Below are 26,055 nucleotides of genomic sequence, written 5' to 3'. Positions count from 1 at the left end.
CACTTTTTTTTTTCAGTATTTGTGAAAAGATTCACAATAGGCAATGAGCTTGTCCTATTTTCAACAGGCATAGTTTAAAAAACTGTTATCCTTTTCTGGGCAGCAGGATATTGTTTTATTCTATTCAGAAATAAACTGCAATCAAAATCAATGATTCAGGAGCCAACCAAAACTCAGATTAACAGACAAGCAGATATATTAGAAAACAATAAGTCACATCACTGATTCATATGAATTTTCAACTGAAGATATGGAAACCAAGTTAAAAATACAGAATTAATTTTTAATACACACTTCAGTTGTTAGCTACATTTTCTCTAATTTGTAAAATGTTTGAATTTTTTCTACTTCCCAGATGTATTTTGTTAAGTAACAGACAAGCCATAAAAGGTAATAATCCATACTAATGTGTGCATATTTTTCTCATGTTGGAAATTTAAATCACAGCATCATCATGTCAATCAGGTCCAATTCCCAGCTCAGTGGTGGTACAATTTTGATATTTAATACAGAATCATAGAATTATTTAGGTAGTAAGATACCTCTAGAGTAGTTATACATAACTTACATGTCAGCAATACTTCAAGTCACTTCTTCTGATGTGATTTATTTTACTTTTACAGTTGTCAAAATTTTTCACTATAATTCTATTTACAGCTTAACTTTTATATGACTCCAGGTGATATTTTTCAGTTTGGAATATTCTAAATAATTGTCTTCCAGAGTTCTGCAACTTAATCCTGTTTTGGATTTTACTTCACTGAGTAACCAAAGATTGAGTGTTTTTGCAAGAGTCATAAAATACTGCAATATTGAAAACACACACTCTTACCATAACAACATACTCAGGAGGAAGGTCCTGGACTGAAAATTATTTTAATTCAGAGGACCCATGCCAGTTGTACCATTCAGTTCTTATTTATTACCAGTTTTTGGATATGTTCATCACTAATACATCAGTAACACAGTTTCAATTTTCACAAGGCACACTGAATACTTTTTAAGCACTGCAATGAGCTCTGTGTTTTACAAAAAGCATAACTTTGCTTCATTGCAATATCCCAATGTGCCTTAATCACTTTATACCCCTCATGACTTATATAATTTTTGTGATTTGGCATAATCTTACCGTCTGTCTACTTCTCAAACTTACTCTAATTTAAAGCCTATTTAAAAAAATTTGCTGTTTGTATCTTTCCTATCAACTTATTTTGGAAGCCTGAAAAATGTTGACTTGACTCAAAAAGGTCTTTGGAATTTTGTCATTTTAGGTAAGCTTACTTCCTGCCATCTGAACATTGGCTCCTACACTTGGATGGGCATTTTCATTGGGTTTTTATTAATTTCTTACCTGAAAGGAGGATCACATTTAACCACACAATCACTACTATTAGTTAATGTTAACTGAAAGCCCATATATCTCCTGATATTTCAAAATTCATCAGCTAATTTTAATTTTTTCAAGAAGTCCTTAGAGGTATGCCAAAGAAAGCCATACTAAGGACATTCCTGTCATGTAACTGAGAATTTCAATTTAATTTCAGTTTGTCTTGCTAGCAACACAACTGAATAAACTGATGTAAAAATGGAATAGCTTCCCTGCTTTTCTGTTTCTATAATATGCTTAATTAAGCTGATATTAATTTGCATAGACTTATCACAGATCTACTTAACTAAGCTCTACAGCACAAAGACCGACTGCCAATTTGGAACTTTACCCAAGTGAACGACTCTAAATCCAACTGCAGGAGATGTCAGAGTGCTGGGAAAGCTGTTTGCCTAGCACAGGGCATGGTGAGAGGACTGTGCTGAACTCTCTCAAGGCTCCTCAATGTCCTGCTGGTTCCTGTTACGTACTGCAAAGGACAGCAGGTTCAGGCCTTATCCTGATACCTCAGTGCTTTTCTTTTCAGACATAGTAAAAAATGAAAACTATGCAAAGTTATGTCATGTTATGCTCTTCCTGAATACCAAGTTACCTCACAATAGCTTTATGCCATAGTTGAACAATAAAATGGAATTGCCATGAGGTAAAAATCATATTTTTCTTTTAAACTAGTCAATGTAAAATACAACTCATATATTGAAATGGTTTTTTTTTCTCTAAGCTTTTGCTTTGTACAATTTTAATACAGAATTTTGAACTTGGTTTTCTGAACTATTTCTCACTAGTGTTCCACTTACTAAGTTTTTAATCATCCTTTATGTAATCAAGCCATGTAAGGCAAACAGGTGTTGAATAAATTTGGTACAATTCTGATTTAAAGAAACTGAATATAGTCCTTTTTTTCCCAGGCTTCACATGCCATATGGATAGTGTTGTCCCATTTGTCATCCCAAGGGGCTGAATCTTGATACCTTCAGGAGTGAATAAACCAAAATGTTTTCAAACATGCCAACATGCCTTCTATTACATTTCTCAATCCAGCACTTCCAAGGCTTTTTTCCTGCATTCTTTCCTCTCCTCTCCTGTACAACTCTTGCAACTACTCTCACTTGCTCTCACGTCTCTTACCTCTGTGGGTACCGTGTGCATGTTGAAAAGTGGCATCTGTGATCAGTCACTGCCTCTCGCTTCCTCACAGGCCTGAATGTTGACTTCACTTGCTCTTTACACACACATACCTATTTTGAGGACTTTTAACAAGACCTATTTATTTTAGTCAAATTTGGCCAAAATTCATCCAATATTCAGGACTTAAATGAAGTTAGGTTTAAGAAGGGCAGATAGAAAGATAAAGCATGAGGACAAGATTTTTGCTCTCACAAGAAACTTGTCTAAAATAAATCTGTAAAGATATTATTTTATCATCTCCCTCCTGAGAAGTAGAACTTTAATGATAGTGTCTTCTGCTCCTGCAAAAACTGTAACTCCCAGAGCTACTGAACTACCAACATGTCTTTTTAACACAAGTGACAGTATTGCAATAACGTTTATTTTCCCATGTTATTCCAGTTCTTTGATAATCCTATCCATAATCAAAACCACAGCACAAAGATGAACAGTGCTCTTACTGTCCTAACAAGTGATGAGATTCCAGTGAATGCTTTCCCTTTTGACCTGATGGAGGCCTCAACTGAGCACAACAATTTCTGCATTTGCAAGAGCTCTCTCTTAAAAGACAAAAGCAGTGGTGCCTTTAGAGCCTCTTGTTCCCTTTCCAGCAGTTCGGGTGAGCTGCATTATAATGACCAATGTTTCTGTTTCACTCTACTGAAAACTTCTTATCGCTTACCAGAAGCAACTGTGGCTTTATGTGGCAACTGTCACATCACTTTGAGAGAACATTAAAAAGTAAAGACTTTTCCCATCCTCAATTGTTTAGATACCCAGCATGTCAGCTGGAAAGAAATCTGGAAACAGATGAAGAGATTGCACAAACAGACTTCACAGAGCAGTCAGAAGACCATCAAACTAGGTAGAAATCAAGAAGCTTACTAGCAATTTATTTTTTCTTTTATCTTTATATATTCAAACTGCTTTTGAACAATGCCCCATCTCATCTAAAGAGCTGATATGAAAGGGGTACCTGCTAAAGAGGAGCTCCAATTCCCTGGCTGCCAGAAAATATAATGAAATGTATTTGTAAAGGCAAATACACTTCTAAAAATGCAAAAGGGTTTTTCCATGTTACCCAAGTCTAGTAATTCAAGTAAACAGAATTCATGTTTTAAAAGTAAGATCATATGTAAGGATAGTTGAAATAACTCAGGAACACATAAAAAAGATCCTTACAACTATATTGATGAAAAACCAGTTTCGGATTTGATTTCAAACAATTGCACTGAAGCTTATTATCTATTTCAGTCTAATGTTAATTATTATATATTTGAAAATAGTTGCTTTTCAAATATTTGCTATTCAAATACTTGCTTTGAATATTAGGTTATCCTTTCTGTAATAGAAAATAGCTTAATTTTACAATAATCCTTCAACAGCTTCAGGGACTTATCTCTTGCCTGCATATGCTGACTCGAGCCTGTAACAGGCATGTATAAGCATGTAAAAAACAAGCCAACATGCAGATAGTATTTCATATTTCATGACCTAGAAGCTTCCAACAGGTCATCACAATGGAGCTTAATATTTGCAGCTGCCTGTCCAGGCATCTAATGGAGAGGCACTCCCAGTTTAGACAAGACATTTACTGTCTCTTTGAGATAGTGGTTTATAACTCCTAATCTTGTATTGTTCTAATTTGAACGCTTGGAGGACTCCTCTTTCAATGAATTAGTAAAAGTACCTCCATATGCAAGCCCAGATGGAACACGGCTCTTAAGGTATTTGTAGACAAAAGGACACTTTAGTTGACCATAAATAAAACAGGAGAGAATAAACCTTCCATGTTGTTTGAGATTCATAGCAGTGAAGCACACGTCACCTTAACAATGCATCTGAAAGAAACAAGGATGCATTCTACTTCCTATGGTGTACCAACATGAAAGGAGAAAATCAAGGGTGTAAGCCTGCAATAATGGAAAAGGAAAATTTTCTGATCTTCAGTCACAGGGGAAAATGTAAGGGAAGCATTAAGAAAAAAATCAAGAAAAATCACACAGAAATAGAGATGCTTGCTTCATAACTATTACAGTAACAAACTATTGTTAATTTTCACATTACAGGAAACTTAAAAGCACTAGTTTAGTTAAAGCTACTTGCAAAAAAAAAAAAAAACAACCTGTTTTGTTCAGGTCTGTATTCAGGATTTATGTAATACCAGCTACAGGAAAACATCTTCCAAAGATTTCTCTACAATTAGCACAATCACATTCATGGACATGGAGTGCCAAAAATATGGTACTAAAGTAAGTACTATTGTTTCATTTGAAATGCTAAATGAAATCAAATGTTAAAATTAACGTGGGTCTTCAAAAATGGGTAGATCAGTGCAATAAAAGGCAACACTAGAAATAAATCAGTTGGCTGAAGGCCTTAAGATTGAGAAACAAACATAAAAATGCAAGAAAGTACTTCTGCCTTAAAAGTCTTAGTTTAACTTTCCGTTGTTTCACATGGTGGAAAAACTTTATTCAGAGCCATTTGCCTATAAGCAGCTTTTCAATATGACATTTTAAATCTAGATAAGAGATATATCTTGAGAATTAGCTGACATTTTAAGGTTCTCTTTTAATTAATTACTCAAATGTAAAAAGATAAAAACCTTTTAGGACTTGGTGAAGTTACACTGAAACGAATGAAATGCCCAGCCTTGTGCTACTGTAAAGAACGAAGAGTAGCTGCACGAAGAGGACAAAAGGCCACCAAAATAACTGATATATTCCCAAGCACGAGAGCCATAACCATAACTGGCAGTGCTCTGGGATGTCTCCCACCTGGAAATGGCAGTAGTCATTTTCAAGACGTAGGAAGAGTTTGGATGACTTGAATTCAACTCCACAACTGCTAGCTCAGGTTACCCTTGTTTAAAGATTACTTTAAAATAGGTAATATTACTTAACTAGAATGTTGTAATGACCAGTGTAATACATTAAAAAGTTGTTCAAAACTTGAATTCAGGTCCTAATTCCCCAAAAACCTAACAATGCTTCAGTTTGGATTGAAATTTTTGCAGCCAAACAAAGAACTCAGATTCCCATTTCAAACTTTGCAGTTTGTTTAAAACCTAACATACTTCATTTACCTCATGCCACCTCTTCATATATAAAAAAAAAAACCTGATATTTTTCATTTCAGTACAAAAATGCTATTCTTCCCTACTATGCATGCTGCAGTAATACAACTTTTCAAGTAAAAATGTTTTGAAAAAAGCTTTTCAAAATAAAAATCAAATAAACTCTAATATTAAGCCAATTTGTAGCTCTTTTGCTTATTAAAAAAATCCTTAAAAGGGTGACAATTAAGCAAAAACATTTTTTCCAGTTTGCAATGGACATTTTGTTTACCAATCTGTAATTTTTCGTCCATGATTTAATGCTTATGAGGAAAGTTTGCAATTAACCACTAACCTCCAGGTACTAGTTTGGCTACTACATTGTGGGGGGGCAACATCAACCTGCTAGGAAAAAGGGAAAGTCATGCTTCAAATTGTAGTATTTAATGAAAACAGCATAAGATCTGTGATCAAATACATGATCAATTACTCCTTCCACTGAACAGAACAAAGCCAAGAATCCTTTACCCCACCTCCATGCACTCTTTGGATTTCTAAGTCTTCAGCTTCCCCTTATCAAGAAATGTAGGGAAAGAAGCCCCTGCTTTTTGGAAAGTAATTTTCTTCAGTCAGGGCACATTTAGGTTACCTTCCTTCATTTCAATGCAGTTAAAGAATTCTCATGGAACATGTTTCCTAATCTGTTTATAGTCCTGCCCAAGCAAGGAACTATTATCAAACACTCAATTGCATTTTATGCAGACATCAAATCTTCATCTAAATTAGCAATGACATAAAGACAACTCACTGTATACAAGCCCAATGTTTTTGCTTCTTGAACATTTTTTGACAGATAGTATGATTATATGTATCAACCTTTAAAGAAATACAGACATTCTTACTTCTGCTGTCAGAAAATTTACTGGACAACAGCTGTATTTAAATTAAAGTATTTCCCATTTATTTCCCATCCTGTTGAAAGATGCCACTGACATGCAAAACAACTTCCAAGAACACCATTCTTTTACCAAGAACGGATTAGATTCGATGTAGTTCCTCATATATTTAGATGAGAACCAGTGGTACGTTTAGGCCACATAAATGGCTTAATTAGGATCAACTTGGCTTGATTGATTATAACATGATAAACACACAGATGTGTTTTATTACAACCTCCTTAAAATAGGTTAAAGCAAAGTAAAATAAAGTAATTTAGTCTAGTATGGCAGATTTGGGACTGCACAAGTGAACTTCATGACACAAGTTTTAAGACAACACTAAAAGTATCACTACAAAACAAACAAATTAAAAAAAAAAACATATCCACTCCAAAACACAAAAAGGCAAATATTCTTCTGGTTGAAAATCCCCAAAAGAAATAAAGCTAGTTACAAGAAAAGACTGCATCTCCTGTAATTCCAATGCTAGATCATGCATTTTTTTTTGCTTTTCTGTTTCTGGACCCATTGCCATAATAGGGGTCAACAGCAGCAGCGAGTCATTGTGAAAAGCAGATCTCATCTCTAATCAAAATAATCCAGCCACATCTTTGTCTGAAAGTAGAAATATTTCACATACAGAAATACTTATAAAATGTGGCAGGACCAGCTTTTAAAACTTGCTTTATTTTAGAACTGAATTATGGTTTTTAATCTCCAACTGTAAAGCAGATTTTTATGTCCTTGAATCAGTGTAGGTCTTTCTCAGAATCCTTTCATATTTATCAATATTCATTTTGAAGGCCAGATAACAGAAGTAGACAGTGTCCTGCAGCCTGTCTTTGCTCTGCACAGTGAAAAAAGCTTCTTGCTATTATTCCATAACCTTCCACTTAGACATGAACAAGGATCACACTTAGCTCTTTTAGGCTACTGCATTGCTCTGAAAACTCAGACCTACTTCAATAGAATTCCAAGGTCCTTTTAAAAGTTACCACTTCCTAAATATATTCTGTATTTACACAGAAAAATGCCTTTACACAGAGTATCTTACAAGGCACCTTGAAGACAAAAAATCTACACAGCATCAGTAGCTCTATTTCAAGATTAACACAATTGAAAAAAGGGAAAATTCAGAGAGGTTGCTCTTCCACTCTGTTCTCTCAAATCACCATTCTCCAGCTTGCTTCATAGAAATTGAACTTGTTTGAATTAAAATGTAACTAATGAAAGCCACTGTATAAACACAATGTTAAGAATTAGAACTAGAAATTAATCCATTCTTTCAGCAAATGTTTATAGATAAGAGTGAGATGTGGGGGCAAAACATAATTCGTACAATTGTATGCAAGTTAAAGTGGGTTTTTTTAGGCCAATACTAAATATTCAGCTGATTTCCATAAAAAACTACTGTCAAGGAATATCTAGTTCATGGAGTGAAACTTCTTAATTTATTGCAATTAATTCTGTACAACTTTTTATGGTTTGATTTTGCAATTTTTATTTAGTCCTTTTGATTACTGTTGCCAGATAGACTTTAATAAATTAAACATTCATTTTGTGTACCCACTGTATCCTCATTCTTGAATTATACATATAAACATATTAGTTAATTTATATTTTAAGATTGTAGTTTAATTAATACTTAAAAGCTGGCACTAGCAACAAATGAAGAGTTCTGCCATTTTCTCCCTTCTGGGTATCCCTTCCTCAAAAGCATTAATTCATCAAACCATAGTTAGAGGCAGCAAAATCAATATTCAAGGATAACTGCAGGAAACTTTGTTTCAGGTTTCCTTTTTCAAGTTATCTTTGATCTTTCTGGATTTTAGGCCTTATGGGAAGGAGCACATACTGTTATTTAAAGCAAGTAGATGGCTTCTTTACCTCTATATCCCTTCATTCTCCAGCTTGACATGCAAATATGACTTCTAACAGTACATTAATCTGTCCTTCCTATTAATCTGTTTTCTTTTTCATTTATGATTTTTTGGTCTAGTTATTTTGTAGACCTCTTTCAATTTATCATTGGGGAATGCCACCATAACATCATAAATCAGCAAGGACAAAATGGTAAGAAGAGGCTTTATTTTAGCATGCAGCAATGATAATAACATTATGACCTGGCTAATTAATTAATTTAAATAAAATTAATCAAAAATTTCATTATAAATGTCTTCATAAATTGTCTACATTTTGGCTCTTACTACTAGAAAATCATTCATGTTTCTTATAAAAATTCCTGCTGAAATTATTTTTAAACAGTTTGACCATAGATAGCAAAGGAGAAACAAACTACAGGCAAGGTGCAATTACAGGCAAGATATCATTTTAGAACTAAGAAGACAACAACCTCTCTAGATTTTTTTCTCTAGAAAGACAGTCTGAGTGAAACAAAGGACAAAGAAAACTTATGCCACAGTGTAAAATAACTGTTGCATTTACAGAAATCTGCAATAGAATTCTCAATCATTTAATATGTTTAAGCCAGAAAAGCTGAACTTGATTCCAGAACTACCAAGTCAAACACAAAGAACAACTCCTCCAAGACATGACATGGGCTGAGCTGACCCTTAATTCTTCAGCGATGAGAACACGTCTTGCTAATCTTCTGCTATCAGGCAAATATCAGCTTGCTCATTAAAAGTTGCTCTACTTCCCAAATCCCAAAAACAAGGTTAGCTTTTATACCCAGTCAGGAGAGGACTGGACAAAGAAAATTCCAGAACTATATGCATTCTCAGCTTATATAAGCTTCTTAATTCTTGGAGAAGGTATTACATTCTAAATTGTTTCACTGAAGATAAAGCTCAGAAAATGCAAAGTTTCGTGTTGTGAATAAAACTAAAAAATGTCAATCAGGAGCAATTAATAGATAAACAAATTTAAACTATTTTGTTATGAAGCACATTTTACTATATTATTATCTGTTCAGGTCTGCAAATTACATTAAAGCATCTCTCTTAGAGGATATATTTTTCTGACTTGGCCTATTTCCATAATTTACATTGAACACTTGCTAAAATTATTCATTAGTATGAATATTTTTGAAACATAATTTTAAAAAATTTAAAAATCCCTACACTACATAGGAGAAATGGTTTGTTTATGAAAAATGAAAATTGATAAACGTCAATGCATTTTAATACATTTATTTTGAAATTATAGAAAATCCCACACTGATTTCAGAATTTGTGGAGGAAAAAAATTAAACACACGGTTTTGCAAACCAGCTGCTCCTAACTAGAGTTAAGAATTTCAGACTTATTTGTCCCTGAAAAAACAGGGAATAAATAAACAGATATACAAGTAAATAAAAATCTATATAGATTTAGGGAGACATAAAAAGCACACAGAAATCTTCAGCAAGATATGCTGTCTCTAAAATTTAGCAGTAATAATGACTCCCACTGAAGCCAGGCTGAAGTTAGTAAAGAGATCCCTTATCAGAATCATCCATCCTCACTGACCAAGCCACTACACAAGATCAGAATGTAACACAGTTTATAGCATGTGTGGATCAGAACTTAACACAGTTTATAGCATGTGTGGCTGGCCAACACACCAACTACAGAAAGTTTGTCTTTCATAGCCCTCTAGCTCTAGAACTCCAAAACTCAAATTAGTGGCATTCATTATTTAAAAAATAATTGATTGCATCAGGGTATTTCATGTGCTCAGCCTTCAAATTATTCATTCTGATCTAGAAACTAATTGAAAAGTAAAAAAAAAAAAAAAAAGTACCCTCACTGTAGGAACCTAAAATAAAGCATTATTTGTATTTTCACCAGCAAAAGCCTATATTGCAGGAAACCATCATCTATTTAAATAGATTTTCATTAAATATATGACCTCTTGAAGCCATGTGTGCATGAGTGAACTGTTTTCCAGCTTACTGGGCTCTGAAGTTGTTCACAAAACTGCCTGCATCTAAATTCTGGAGTCACGTATAGGAGTCCACACTGAGAACCATGTCCAGACTATAGACTCACTTACTAACTTATCCAAACACAAATAAAACTTCATCTGAAGTTCTCGATATCTGTTCTCCATTTATAGTTGTTTTTATAAAACATCCAACCATTCCTAAGAAACATTTTTTGCAAAAAAAAAATCTCATTCACAAAAACTAACTAGCATTCTCAAAGCTAACTTTGTAGCATCTTGAAGCTCTGAAGAACAGATGCTATTTCAATGTGCAAATGCTGCTTCAATGAGTAAACACACAAGTTTACATGCAACCTGTAAACCGGATTTCGTAAATCTGATTAAGTTAATTTCAGACCTGTAAAATTTTAAGAGTTAATTTAAGATTCCATATGCACTGGGTATGCAGTGTCCTAGTGAAAAGACTGAAGATGTTGATATGTTTTGACTACCAATCACATGGAGAAAGACGTCATTTAAAACAAACATTGTTTACTTGGACACAAACAAAGCTACCTGATCCTCCAAACATCAGTGTCCATCTACTAACTCTAGGCAAATTGTTCAGCATGATATAAGAAAGGAATGATTTGCTGATTTACAAATAAAAACTCATATTTAACACTGCCATTGTTTTTATAGCATGAATTTTGGATCTGCTCAGCTCGCATTAGGAGTTATTTCAACTATTTGTTTATTTTGTTGGGGTGTGACTATTGGACGCCATTTCTTTTATATTTCAATTGCTTAATATTGGAAACATCCCTTATTTCTTAAAAAGTTTATTAACAACAGCCTCTATTTAATACTCTCCTCCCATGAAAATTAGAATATCTAGCAGAGAACAGAGTAGCACCCTGCTGAAAAGTTGCAATTTAAGTCTCAAATACTAAACTTTTGCATTATAAAGACTCTACCAATGCAGAGCTATCTTATGGAGGAATTTGTTTTTAAATACAGTGGGCAAATAAGACGCAAAAGGCGCCTACATACCCAGCTGCAGCCACAGTTATCACGCTGCACGTAACACGAAGGAGACAACCGGTTAATTCTTTTATATTTCAATTGCTTAATATTGGAAACATCCCTTATTTCTTAAAAAGTTTATTAACAACAGCCTCTATTTAATACTCTCCTCCCATGAAAATCAGAATATCTAGCAGAGAACAGAGTAGCACCCTGCTGAAAAGTTGCAATTTAAGTCTCAAATACTAAACTTTTGCATTATAAAGACTCTACCAATGCAGAGCTATCTTATGAAGGAATTTGTTTTTAAATACAGTGGGCAAATAAGATGCAAAAGGCGCTTACATACCCAGCTGCAGCCACAGTTATCACGCTGCACGCAATACGAAGGAGACAACCGGTTAATTCTACGGGAGGGAAGGCGCACAGAAGCAGGAGGAGCGCCGAGGGTGGCCCGGCCTTACCTGACCAGTGGCCCGTGGTGGCACCCGCCCTGTCGGTGCAGGTCTCGCTGACGGGCCGGAACACGGTCTCCCAGCCGCCCGTGGCGTAGCGCCAGTTCTGCGACTCCAGGATCAGCGTGCGCTGCGTGCCGTACGCGATCATGAAGCAATACACCACGTGGTGAAGCTGGCAGCCATAGCCACAGCCTTTGTTGATGTTACACACGAGTTTCTTAGCCTTGCTGCAGTCCTTCGGGTTCTGTAAGGGTGGGCGAAAAAGTGGAGCTGAAGAGAAGCTGCACCAAAGGCTTGCGTTTTTCTGAAAAACTGGCAAATGTCATAAATCACAGAAGCCGCCCTGCTATAACACATCTCCGACTAAAATGGATGAGTAAGCTTCAGCTCCATGAAAATTTTATGTGAATTCTTCACTGCGAGCATGAACAGTTATTGAACATACTTCACTATCCTAATATAAAATAGAATACATTCAAGATTTTAAATTACTTTCTCATTTGTAAATCTGTCAGAAAAAGACAACATTTGGACTCCGAGTTCACATTTTATCAACTTGATTCTCGGTGTTAGAATGCTTTTTCCTTTGGCAGTTTTTCAAGTTTGTTAGTTCTCTTTCAATAAGCATCCATGTCACCCAATGAAAGAAAATTTCCACCTGTCTACAACGTACAGAACAAAATGAATGGTACAGAATAAAACAAATACTTATTAAGGGACTGCTTCCCAGGCTAGCTGACCACATAGCAAATACAGAATGCAAAACACATTCCCAAGCAGAATGATAAAGGACAGAATTGTAATCTGCATACACTTTCCATAAAACACCATATTTCACTTCCACAAACCAAAAAACCATAAGACAGCAGGCAAATAGCTACATTGTTTGAATGCTATGTTTAAAAGTTCAAACTAATAAGTATTTTTAGGCATGTGGAATTTTCAGGTATGTGGACAACACAACATCATAATCAACAGCAGTTTTTCTTTACGTAAAAGATAGTACTTTTTTTGTATGTATTCATACTTGCATGGCTCTAGACACAGCTCTAAATTCCAGAAAGGTCTTCCACAAAATCTCCAGGATTAGCATTTCATATAAGGTACAAGGATACTGATATTTAGGCACCAATATAAATTCTGTTTCTTTCACATCTAAACTTAAAATAAAATTTTCTGTAAATTTGCAACAGTCAAATCAAATCTTCGAACAACCGTGATCCCTGTCCGGAGAACTGAGATCACTCCTTCAAGTGATCTAAAAGATAATCTGAATATTCTGAGTCCTAAAACAATTTAAAATAAAACTTTGTGCATTCAGTTATGTAAAGGAGGGGATGACAATTCAGACAGGGAGGGGTGGAGGTACCAAAACAAATCCAAAACTCTAAAACATGTGCTATACCATCAGCAGTTTATATTTTTCTTTTTAAATATACCTGATTCAAAGCCTAATTAGGTATGAAAACAATAAATGAAATAAAATTTTTGTTCAAGATTTTTATTCCTCAGACCAGTACTTTTGTCATCACAAATTTAATGGATAACTTGAGACTAAATCCAACAGGTATCTTTTGAAATTATAACAAATGTATTTCCCAGAGTCTTCCAGAAGAGAAAGAGGGCCTTTTTAGTATTCTGTAGAAGTCCACATAGAAAGAACTCCATGAAAAAATACCTTCTCATATCATGATTATCAGCAGTATTATATTTTTATTATTACTACTGTCATTAATATTATCATATTTTGCTTGGTTTCAGTTATCAAACTGTTCTTATCTCAACACACAATGGGGTTTGTCTGTGGGTGGTTTGGGTTTTTTTTGGTTGGTTTTTTTTTTTTTTTTTTTGGGGGGTTTTCTTCTCCTCCCTGTCCTACCAGGAAGGACGAGGGAGTGTCTGGTGGGTATTTGTAACCAGCTTGGGTAAAGCTACAACATTATTCTTTTTGAAAGGAATATTGTCTGTGAATTTTTAGAAAATGACCTTAGATAAGCTTTCTACACTTGTCATTACCTCTAAATGCTTGTGTCCTCTAACATGAAAGCATTTAATCAATGGCATATTTGAAATATTGTCAAGGTATGCCCTTCTCACTTTCTTTCATGTAAAGGCAAACTTCATATAATAGCTTATGAACAATATTATGGAAATCAAGTAGTAATCACACAATGAAATGTAATTTGATAGTGTGACTGCTTATCAATGTTAATATAATGCACTTACTTGGGATTTATCATTGTTTGTAGACTTAACTAAAAACTATATATATTAGTATTAGTTTGTGACTTAAGGAAGCTATTTAACTAATTTCTTTATGACTGTGGTGTTTTTTCAAATTGCTATATTCAAGTAGCAAAAAGACAAAGCACTATCTGAGCTTCAATTGTCTATTGAGAATTTTAAAAGAAAAGGAGAGTAGAGACACTTGGATATATTGCAGTTTCAACTGGTTTCCAGGAAAAGGTGAAAATATTACCCGTTGATAAGGAAGAAAAGTCACATTTCAAGCATCAGAATAGTTTGGGTGTTCATAACCACAACTGCCAACCAAAGCAACCAGTATTGAGCTGATAAAGAACAACAATTTCAAAACCAATGAAGACTGACAAAAGATTTTTCCTCCTGTCACAAAGTCACAGAAAAGGATTATAAATCCCTGATTTGAGTGGGTAGTACATTCTGTTCTCAACCATAATGACACTGCTGATCACACTCCTATCTGCAATTTAATGATCTATATAATCAAGAGAGGGATGAAAGGGACCTCCACGAATGTCAAGTCCTGTAATGTAACAGCCATAAAACTGCAGTAAAAAGATATTTAAAAAAATACAAACAAAAATTAAACAAACCCACATAAAATCCCAAACAAAAACCCTACACCTGACCAATTACACAAAACATACTTCAATATATAGAAGATTAGATCATCAAGCCATTCCAGAGTTTACACCTTTTATCTTCCCCAGAATAACTTCTATGAACAATGCAACTGAAAAAATTAACAAATTTTCAGAATAGCAAAATGGTTAGAATTACCTATTTCTATGAAAGAGAATACCATCTAAAATAAAAGTAGGTTTTTCAACTGGTAAGATGGATTGAATGGTCTTCCATCACAAAGAACATGGGCATATACTGTTGTTCTCACAAAATTCAGGGTTTCCACTGCACTCCCCTTCCAGGGCTCTTGGTTGGCCTATTCACAGAAAGCAGGCTCAGGTGGGAATAATGTCCCAAGTGCTGCCTCAATGCCTCACCATCCTCCAGTGCTTTCAAGTGTGTAGTCAGCCATCAAAACACATGACAAACTGGCAAAAGTAAACCCTGCTCCTTAACATACATTTTACTGTATGAGAAAATACTGTGCTAGTGAATTTACAGTTCAGAGAACTGAACACAGTTCAGAGAAATGTACTTAATCAAATGAATCACAATAGATTAGAGTGGAGTAGGCAAGCAATCTGCTACCATTTACTGAGTAACCTTATAAACACAGTATGATACTCATTAACAAAGCTGTTCTTTTTTATATTTTCAACAGATATTTTATTCTTTGATGCTACAGAGTCTGCTGGAGAAGAGAGTACCACTCAAAATCTTGGAAAGTCCCATTTTTTAGAGAAATATGTCAAAATTTGGTGTTTCTCATCCTAGTGATCACAAATGTAATTAATACTATCTTCTATTCCCCTTATTTTGTGATGTTATTTGTAATCCTTCCTTTTCATACCCTCAAGAATTTGGAGGCAGACCACGCGAAGAAACAAAAAATCCAAACAAACCACCAGAAGTTTCTTTCAGCTGCGGGAAGAAAACATTCTTCTCTCCCTAGTCAGAAATAGTAGGTAATTGATTTGAGAGTCAGAGATCTCAAACCTTCCTCTAATATAAATTCCTCTAGTTTGCACCTACCCTTCTGTGACACGCAAGTTTCAGCTTGAGTGAAACATCCCAGCATGCACATGGACTTTAACACAGTGTGTTCCTCAATCCTAGAGAAAACCTCACACAGATATCAGCAGTAACCACACTTCCTAAGGTGGCTATTATACTAAAAACATATAATATACTTATGATTTGATTAATTACAGTTCTATGGGGTGCCTCCCCTTGCATGCATGCAAAGTGCCCAAAGCATTTTTTATTGCTTTTGTCATTTTAGCATGAGGACTTTTATTAAAAATACTAATCAGTAATTTTAATGTGAAGGAAAGGATTTAAAACACTTTAAGACAGAAAAATCTAAGTGACACATTAAACCACAAAAATACTGTAAAGTCCAGAAAGCTCAGAAAAAAGTCTTGTGACCAACTTTCTGCTCTTTGCATACATATAAAGCCCCAACTAAATAGTATAGCAGAATATAACTTGAATATGGCAAACTATGACTGATAGAATTGATGTGTTGTTGAGTACTTAGTAACCTTTCTCACCTGATTGCATTTTTAACCTTCAAAGCTGAACAAAAGTTTTGGATTCTTTTTAAATCAGAGGCAAAAATATTCTGCTATTGTGAGACTGCATGCTGAATCACAAACTTCCTAAAATAAACAGAACAAAAATAGGCACAAAAGAGAAGGGACAGAAAACTGCTGCCTTCATAATTATTTATTCACTTGATTACAGCACTACGGGTGCTCTTATCTGACTTCTCTTGCACATTTTCTACACCTGTTTGATAAAAAAGATCTCTGAAAATAAGGCCTTTTCCTTAAATATAAAGTCCTAGCTTTTAAAATGTTGCTCCAACTATAGGAAACTAGTTTCATGTAGCCTCATTAAATCAAATTTATGGTAATGTCATCCAAATGAAGTAGCAGTCATCACTACTCACAATCATTCAGCTAAATGACTTCCCAGGGAGATGTCCCAAAATAATGCAGCTGTCAATGTTCAACATGTACCAGAAAAAAGCTATGCAGTACTTTCATACTTAAAAAACAATTACAAATATGGTCCATATATATTTTTTTTTCATCTACTTGAGGGACAAGGGTTGTTAAATTTTTTCATTTTATTTTATTTTTAATACAGCTTTATTATTAATAGAGATATATAAATCTGTGCAATTTCAAACCATTTGACTGCTTTAGGTTGGTGCATATTTGTTAAAGCAAATAATTTTGTGCTCTTTTTGATGACTTGCACAGTTATATTACTAAACAGGACAACAAATGGAAAGTGAAAGACAAGGAAAAGGTAGAGAAAGGCTACATTTATCAGCATGAAAAGTAGTTATGGTATACTACTGCCAAACAGTGGTATCAAAATGAAAAAACAAGGAACAGTTCTCAGAAAGGAGTTGAAGAAGTACAATAAAAGTGATGACTCCTGCACAATTTAGAGAGATGGTTTTTTCCTCAGAAGGGTGTCTTTTTTATTTCACAAGCAACATATATATAGCTTGGTCACAGAAGAGAAGGTTCTAACAGCTGAACTGTGAAATAATGAAAATCTGAGAAACAAATTCAGCTATTTACACAAGAGAAAAGACTGGGCATTAGGAGTGACCATACAAAACAGCTCCACACATGCCATAAGAAATAAACCAAGTATGAATAAAACAGACTAAATTATCTTTTTGATCACTACACAAATAGCTGCATGCATTCAGTCATGAAAAAAAGCCCCAACACCTTCAGATCATGTTTTATTTAGATTTTATTCACACACACACATATTAAAAAGTCCTTATCAACTCAAAAATATGAGGATCTAGAGAAGTCTCAAACATCTGTTGAAACAATCTTGGACTAGACAATACACTATAGAAGCACTTCAATTTTGCTTCCCTATGTTTTTAAAAATGTGCTGCTAGTTCAGAAGTTTGATACAAGGACTTTTAAATTTTGTTTTAAAACTATGCAAACAAATTAATGCGTTTTGATACTCTAAAGAATAAAATAAATTTAAAAAAATCAATCAGACAATTTTTTTTAGAATAAAGTGAAGAATTGAAATAGGTAAGTACAGCCCAGTAAAAACCGTGGATCCAAAAAAACACCCACAAAGAAACAAATAAACCAAAATAACCACCAACAAAAATACAAACCCCAATGATTTCCTTTGAATATTACCTTCCCTATACACATAAAATAATGTTTGAAACAACTGTAATAATTTATTTTCCACATAATTCGTTCACATACCAACATTCACTTTTAAACTGTGATGTAATTATTCTATTGCAAGGTTTAGCTAAGCGCTACATATGTAAGAAGAAAAAAATGTTTCCCTTGATTCAAAAGCTCTATCCTCTTACCTGTAAATAAGTTATTCTTCTCTGTACCAAATCTGTTAGATCTTTGGCCTCTTTTTCTCGCCAATCTCCAGCTCCATCTGTTTGACTGAGGTAGTACAAGTCGGTCATTATTGACCTATAAACAACAGCAGAAAACAATCTTAACATTAATAATTTGGAGCATTAAATTAAATCAAAGAAAATTAAAGAGGTATTTCAATTGCAGCTTCAAAATCAGTTTCTTCATCCCATCTCCTTCTGCGCAATTCAAACAGCAGCCAAGACAGACTGACTGCATCCTTCATATAACAAATGTTCCACACCCATCAGCAATTAAAAATTAGAAATTCTAAACAGACCCATGGCCATGCAAGTCCATACTACAAAACATTAATTTTGAAGAACTATGAAATATTAAATTGAGATTATCTAATACATTAGAGATTCTCTTCTTAGGGCTATAACATTTCATTGGCCAAATAAGAGGATAAAGAACTCATCACCACAAAAATAAAAATTATATACGGCATTTGTTAAAATTTGCAGCTAAGTTAAAATTACTGATTTTGTCCAAACAGTACCACCCTGGAAATTTTTTTTTTTTTTTTATCTCTGTGGCTTTTGGGAAGAAATAGAAAACTAGAGACAAACTATTCAAAGTTAATGGTTATTCTAAAAGTAAAAGACGGCCCAACTCAGAAGCATTAATTTCAGAGCTGGATTCATTGATTGAGAATATTTAATATTGCTAAACATTTCTCCATAACAATGCTAAAGTTGTAAGTTTGAACCACTTTTCTTAATACTTTCATCTGAACTTCAGATGCTGCTTTTTTTGCCTGAAATTCTTGATAAACCAAAAGTTTGAGCACTAGAAAGAGAAGCAAAAGAGAACAAAGGCAGAGAAATTTGGGAGGTGACCAAAAAACAGTGTGAAGGTAAGAAAAATACATTTTCTAACAACATTTGAAGTGGTCTTGTCAAGCTCTTGGCAGCACTTGTTAGCACTGGAAGCACAAATCCAATAAGCCAAGGCTACCCCGTGTCCATAATTGAGAGGCTGCATTTCCCTACTAGGAAACTACTTCAATGACCCAATATTGAAGCAGAAAACATCGAGATAAAGCTAGAGGTGCCCTAATTTGATTTATCAGCAGAGTTATCAGATAAACTTTTCTTGCTAATTTAATAACTGGATTTATGGATCTGTATTTTTATTCTCAAACACTCATTCTGGTCTTTATCCTCATGCTTCTACACAGGGTAACAGAGACACTGACTATAGCATCTACTATTATTGTATTAAACATTTTACCCAAATTATTCAGCAGCAGTAACCCTCACCTTCTGTCAATCAACTGCAGGAACCTTATCTACATTGTAATCTGAAACTATAAAGTCAATTTTCTTTTACAAGGTAATTGAGCTTGAAACACCCCATTGTGGCTTTGCATAAAAATTAATTTTAAGCATCACCAGGTAACTAGTTTTAAATCAATAACTATTAAAGACACAAAATACAGTAACATGCACACACAGTTCAAAGAGAATTAGAACAGAACTAACTATGGATTAGCTCTAATGCAATGCATTATATACAGATAACTGGACAAATAAAGGGTTTGCTCTTAAGACACTTTCCCTATTTATAGAAAACACATAGGCTAGTAGGCATACTGGAAAAGGAAACCAATGCAATTTCTCAGGAGTTTAAATATGTTTTTCCTCCCAATCAGAATATAACCAAGTTGGGTGTTTAAAGAAAAAAATACAAAGTCTACAAAGTCAAGGTTTCAAGGTTCAAAATAAAACATTATTTTTATTTTAAATCCTCTTTCATTAAAAGCAGCCATGCAACCACATAGCCACATTTTAAACTTTTGTCAAATGCTCTTTCATTAGCCTTAAACAAGTCATTTCAGTACCTGTAATGCAAGAAATCAGTGTACTCTCCCTGTATTTTATAGAAATATATTTCCATTAAATATTGGAAAAATAACCGAAAATACAAAGTTTACCAATTAAAAACAACAATAAAAATTTTGTCAGTTCTTAATTAATTTTTCCTATTTCTATAGAACAAAAGTGTTGCCCAAATTTTGTTTTTTATATTACTGGCTATGGTGACGACGACAAAGGAAAGGCAGTAGCTAAGTTTTAATAATTAGCCTTATGGATGAATTATAATTACTTTGATAATTTTTGAGGTAAGAGAAATGGGTGAGTGTCCTTACGCAGCCTCAGTGACTCACCAAATTAAATAAAGGCAGCTTTGCTCAGTAGAAACCATAAAAAGTATCAAATGATTTGCAGGAAATGTTACAAATTCATGAAAGAGTTTTCAGACAGATCCATAATCCTCTTTAAAAAAAATTGTAAAACCCTGAAGTAAACTGGGAAGTGAAAAATTCACAGGTGTTATCACACAGAAATGATTAGAAAGTAGTGCTATTTTAAGACACAGTCACAGAGTCCTTTCTTCTTTGATTGTTACTGCTCAGAAATGTGCATTTTCTAGCTACATCTGCTAAGGTTTTCTGAGTGTGACAGATCACTGTGATAACTTATTAATACAGACTTAGAAGGGACGCAAATACCAAAGAACAGGGTCATGCTCCGTGCACAGGGAGAGGCGATCCATGAGCCCAAGATAGCTCAGTGCAGACAAAGGATGAGCCTGCACAGGGTTATTAGAGGCTACTGCAGGCGCTGAAATGGCAGGAAACCTCACCCAGTGGCACTGCAGATATCTGCTGCATCAAACTTGCTCTGGGCTACTAACCAACACCATCAGCTTGTTGCTGTTGTTGCTTCATATCATAAAATAAATCTTGGAGCCGCACTTAAAAGTATTTTTTTTTCCTGGAAAGCAGAATGGAGGAAAAAAATCTGTCTGCGTTTCATCTGTATTTGATTGCCAAAATAAGGGGGGAAGTGTGGGTGTTTTTAACAATCAGTCTAGACATTTATTCCAGTCATATGAAAAAAATTAAATCTAAAATTTTACATCAACAAATAAAAGCTCAAAGGAAAATATGTAATTCAAAGGAAATAATGTGAAAATTTCTCTGAATACTGTGCATCAAATGTTGGTCAGTTACCACAAAATCCCTGATGACAGCTACTCCTTGGGAGAAGGAATGAAACTAACTCAGTAACAGCCACCTTGCAAACAACATTTGTCAACACAGGAAACAACCATGACAACTAGAGGATTAATTTTTTCTATTTTAATAACTCAATATCAAATAGTCATTCCAATGTTTAGATGAATTTACTCTCAACAGCCCTCTTTCCTATAGCAACTATGAGAATACAATTATGTAATTCTCAAGGAAAATCTTGTGTTGGGCAACACTGTTTCTCAAACAGAATCAGTACTGAAATACTTGACCAATACTTAGGTGAGACCAGCACTGCCCTGGAGAAAATCCACACAGCTCCTAGGGCATAGCCAACAGTGATTAAAGCATCCAACAAGAAGCACTATCATATGAGTAGTAAACAATTTGCTGAACATCACCAAAATTAACAAAGAACTCTTATACTTGTCCAGAACCAGAGAAACTAAAGTTTATCATCTCTTAAAAAGCAATTCTTAATCTATGACCCAGAAGGCTTTCCTCACCAACAAAACAAAATAAGCATGAGCCTCTCTCCTTACATAGGTACCTCATCATTTGATACCCACCTCTTTGTTTTCCCACATAAGGACAGCATGAAAAACTCCTTTAAGTACTTATAATAAACACTAATCTTTCTAATCCAAACAGTAGATTATAATATATACTAAAATTTCTGAGATATCTTTATGTATATTTATGTGCATGTATTTGTATAAAAGTAATACCAGCTGCACTTGCAGTGTTCCATTTATCTAAAATATAACTTTTTAAAGACAACACTGTAAACAAAAGAGCATTTGACAACAGGTTTAATTCCTTTAAAAAAATTCAAGAAACAACAAAAAAACCAAACGAAAACCCAAAACAGAGGAAAAAAAAAAAAAAAAAAAAAACCAAAGCAAAAACCCGTGCTTCTCAAAGTGAATGACACACATCTGATTTGCTTTCCAAACTTATGCTCTGTTCCTTTAGAGAAGCAAGCAGATGGACAGTGTGGAGGGAAGATGAGACTGTTCCTTCCCTGGGGAGGTACTGTGCATTGTAAGGGCAAAGAAGACCCCAGAGGCAGCAGTGCCTCACATGCCCAAGGATGTGCACACAGACCGGGAATCTTCCTGCAATTCACACAACAAGACTGAAAGATTAAAGGGAAAGAAGGAGACAGCTCGACCACAAAGGTGCAGGAAAAAACTTCCTCAGGACTAGAGGAACCAAATTGTGCATTCTGCAACACAAGATATTTCTACTGCTTGAAGGCAACACTGCAAATGCACCAGGAACACAGGCTGAATATCGTAGAAACATTTTTTATCTGTTTTTTTCTAATGCAATTCCTTTGAATTTCTACACTGCAAACAGATTGTCCAGATTCAGTTTAATAAAAACTAGTTTATGGCTGTTTGATTTTAGCTTAAATTACCTAAGCCTTCTTTGAGGACCTCACCAGATAGGAATATCTACACAGATCTATTACAAAGTCTAAACAGCCTTCAGATTATTCTATATTTAATAACCACCTGGACAACTGAAAGAATATTTGTATTCAACACAAAAATTCTCAGAGGAAAAAAAAAGAGCAGTTGTGATTGCTAGCATCATATACAAACTTCTTTCAGTACCACAGTGAGATTCATCTCAACTTCCAGTATAACTCCATGCGAAGGATTTTATGCACCTCTCAAATGGGTTTCACCTCATCCTGAAGTACAGTGACATGTGAACATAAGGGTGTCAGGGTGGAAAATTAAGACTTAATGAATTAATAATCATTGGCGTACAATGGAAAGGACTAAGGGAAAGAACTCATCCTGGAAGGATAAGAACCTTCTGGCACCAAACACACACATCATTATTCAAAGTTTCACTGTGGTGACTGCCTCATCCTGGCTTTACAAATAGAGCAATAACATGCACATAAGTGATTCTGTTACCATGACAAACGACAGAAAGTCTGGTATTAGACTACTTGCTCCAGTTTTTAGCAGAGATAGTTTAAAAGGTACATAAGAATCCATGACCTAAAGTTCAAGAAGCCCAGATGGAAACAAGTTCTGTGGAAAAAAATATTTCTAAGAGGAGATAACTATTGAAACTGCCCAGGGAAGTGACACTTCTCTGCCAATTCACTGTTCAAGTGAAGACCTCACAAGTCTTTTGGAAAATTCCACTTCAGCCAAGCACCACTTTAATTTCAGTCAAATATATAAAACAGCACTTGGCAGAGAACTAATTGGATGAAATTTAATCATGTCTTCTATATAAATAATAACTTTCAATAATTGAATAGTCTCTTCTCACTTTCAACTCAATCAATCTGTGACAAAATGGATTTTGGAATTGCGGAATATTAAATTACAAAATTTAATGGACTATACTATTTGCCCATATTAATAACCAAATTCATATTGTCTTTATGTTTTAAATAGTGTTTGCATTATTTCTAAGGAATTGAAAATTCTTATGATTTTTTCCCTTTACTATATTATTTTCAAAGGCTCTTGCTTTATTACAGATGTTCATATATAGAGATCACAGCTTTTTTCAGGGCAACGATTTAAAGTAGTGTATTTAGTCAATTCAGCTATTTTTGTATAACTGTTTACTGATGAGACACAAACTGTCATTGCAATCGTGTTGGGAACAGTTATAATATGCTTACAGACAGATGTCACTGAATTTTTAACAGTTCTTGGATTAATTTTGTTCAGCACAAACAAAACTCATGCAGAATATTTTAATAAAATACAAAAGGTACTCCAACAATAAGGAGGCCTGATGATTGACAACAATGAAAACTATAATTGCCACACATCTTTGAATAATATAATGACAGTTAAATTAAAGGTCAGAACCGACTAATGAAAGTACCTTTCCTGATGACCCAAATCAGACAGAAATTCATCAATGCGTGTTTGCAGTTCGCTTCCTTCTAGAGTTTTTAACTTCTTCAGTTCACTCTGGAGGAAAAACCAAAGCTCCTTAGCCCCATTTTCAATCCTCCTTCTCAGTATTTCATGGTCTTTCCCAAGGCCGCCTACTTTAAAAAAAAAATGCATAAAAGCATCAGTTATTGTAGCTGAATTATTTGTTAAGAAGCCAATACATCTGTGATATGAAATAGCAAAACATCAAAACTTGATTTAGAATTAAAAGAAAAATCATCTACCAACCATCTCCTGTCCGCTTCTTATAGTTTTCTATCTGTTCTTTGGCCTTTAGAAGTTGCTCCTCTAAAGCATGTACCTTTCCTGCAGCTGGTCCCTGATCAATGGGACCATCTGGTATCCTAGGATACAGAAAACAAAGAAATTGCATGATTTATAAATATAATTATTTGATAAATTATTTGCATTAACAATTCAGCTCTCCACTCACTTTTTATTTCATACTGTTTTACTGATAATCCTTCATCAGAATTCCTTAAAACCAGAAGAAATTAAACATATTAACATAAAGATTTTAAAAGCCCAATCCCATAGGAGAAAAACAGTGCACAACACAGCTGCAAGGTCCTGATTCTAAACTGTGTTGTTTACAAGACTTCCACTCACCAACAAGAACAATCCAAGGCTCTGCTTGTGAAAATAATATTTGTGGCAGTTTAACTGTTAACCTGACTGGCACACAAACAAATCCATTCTGCTCTTGAGCCCTGGCCATATCTTCTAGGAGAACCAGGGCTCCAGTTATGTCTTCCTACACATCCACACAGGATGATTTCCATGTATTCCCTGGACTCAGAAAAAGATCCAATCATCTTAAATGTACCACTATCAAGATGTTTTTATGACAACTCTAGTATTCTGAAGTGTAGATCACCTAAAAAACCATCAGCAACTGTAACATCCATCTGTTAAATTTCTGATATGTGAGCACAGGAGAAGTATGGAAACACATATCCTGAAATCTATGGGCCATAAATCAGCCCTGAGGCCATTACTGAAGTTTGTTCATCATCTCAACTTGAATCCATATATTAATAAAGCAAAATGATTAACGTTTAAAAATAAGATGCTAACATCTTCTTGCCTCAAATTTAATGCAGGGAAATTAAAAACTCTTTTCATTTCAAGAGACATTACCCTTCTGGTTAAAAATTATTCCACATTTTATAATGTAAGAGCTGACCCCAGAAAGAAAAAGATGTGCAATGAGAAGTCTTTAGAACTGCAAAGAATACAGAATTCTTGCAAAATATGAACATGATTCTTCTTTCATAAAGGAATATGAGCATAAAAAGAAACAGATACTCTCTACACAAAAACACACAGAGTTTCACAGCACCATGCACAGGAAGAGTCCTTGACAGACAAAGGATGCCTCTGGCATAGAGAAAACAGTGGTTTGAGGGAGCACCTTTCCTGTAAAAAAGAAATTAAAGCATTCTAAATATCCTACTGAGACGTTATTTCTTTAGTGTCCCTCAGGTCTGGATAACTAAATTCCAATAAAATTTCAGGGACTGATGAAAAGTTCATTTTCCCTGGAACAGGTGAAGAGAATACCTAATGTGAGCATCAGAAAAGTGCATCACATGAAGCACAGCATTCAAGCATGTTTTTTCAGAAGGGAGTAGGAGAGGCAGAGGAAGAAGCAGCTACATAGCCTAACAGAAATTTAGAAGAAAAACTCCGCAGTCTTAAAGCTTCCCACTAAAGCTATCCTATCCCGATCCTACTAGGGATAATTCAATTACTGAAAAAAATATTTGTGTTCTAAAACTACCATGGTAAACAAAAAGGAATTATCATTAACTGCTTGTACATCTGCTTTTCCATGCAA

General features: G+C 34.5%; 1 protein-coding gene across 6 annotated transcripts in view; it reads right to left on the bottom strand.

Annotated features, from left to right (window-relative positions):
- Positions 1–26,055, bottom strand: part of FUT8 (fucosyltransferase 8) — a 101,473-nt gene that overhangs the window by 17,004 nt on the left and 58,414 nt on the right. For 5 of the 6 annotated variants that reach the window (XM_058026795.1, XM_058026793.1, XM_058026796.1 and 2 more), the window contains exons 6-9: positions 24,444–24,559; positions 24,142–24,310; positions 18,170–18,284; positions 11,908–12,145 (exon numbers count right to left, since the gene is read on the bottom strand). In XM_058026795.1, the coding sequence (XP_057882778.1) occupies positions 11,908–12,145; positions 18,170–18,284; positions 24,142–24,310; positions 24,444–24,559 (638 nt within the window). The remainder of the gene's footprint in view (positions 1–11,907; positions 12,146–18,169; positions 18,285–24,141; positions 24,311–24,443; positions 24,560–26,055) is intronic. The other variant, XM_058026798.1, reaches the window with a different exon arrangement.

Source organism: Melospiza georgiana, chromosome 6 (assembly GCF_028018845.1).
Source record: "Melospiza georgiana isolate bMelGeo1 chromosome 6, bMelGeo1.pri, whole genome shotgun sequence".
In the NCBI taxonomy this organism is placed as follows: domain Eukaryota; kingdom Metazoa; phylum Chordata; class Aves; order Passeriformes; family Passerellidae; genus Melospiza; species Melospiza georgiana.
This window is presented reverse-complemented; position numbering and strand designations above follow the sequence as displayed.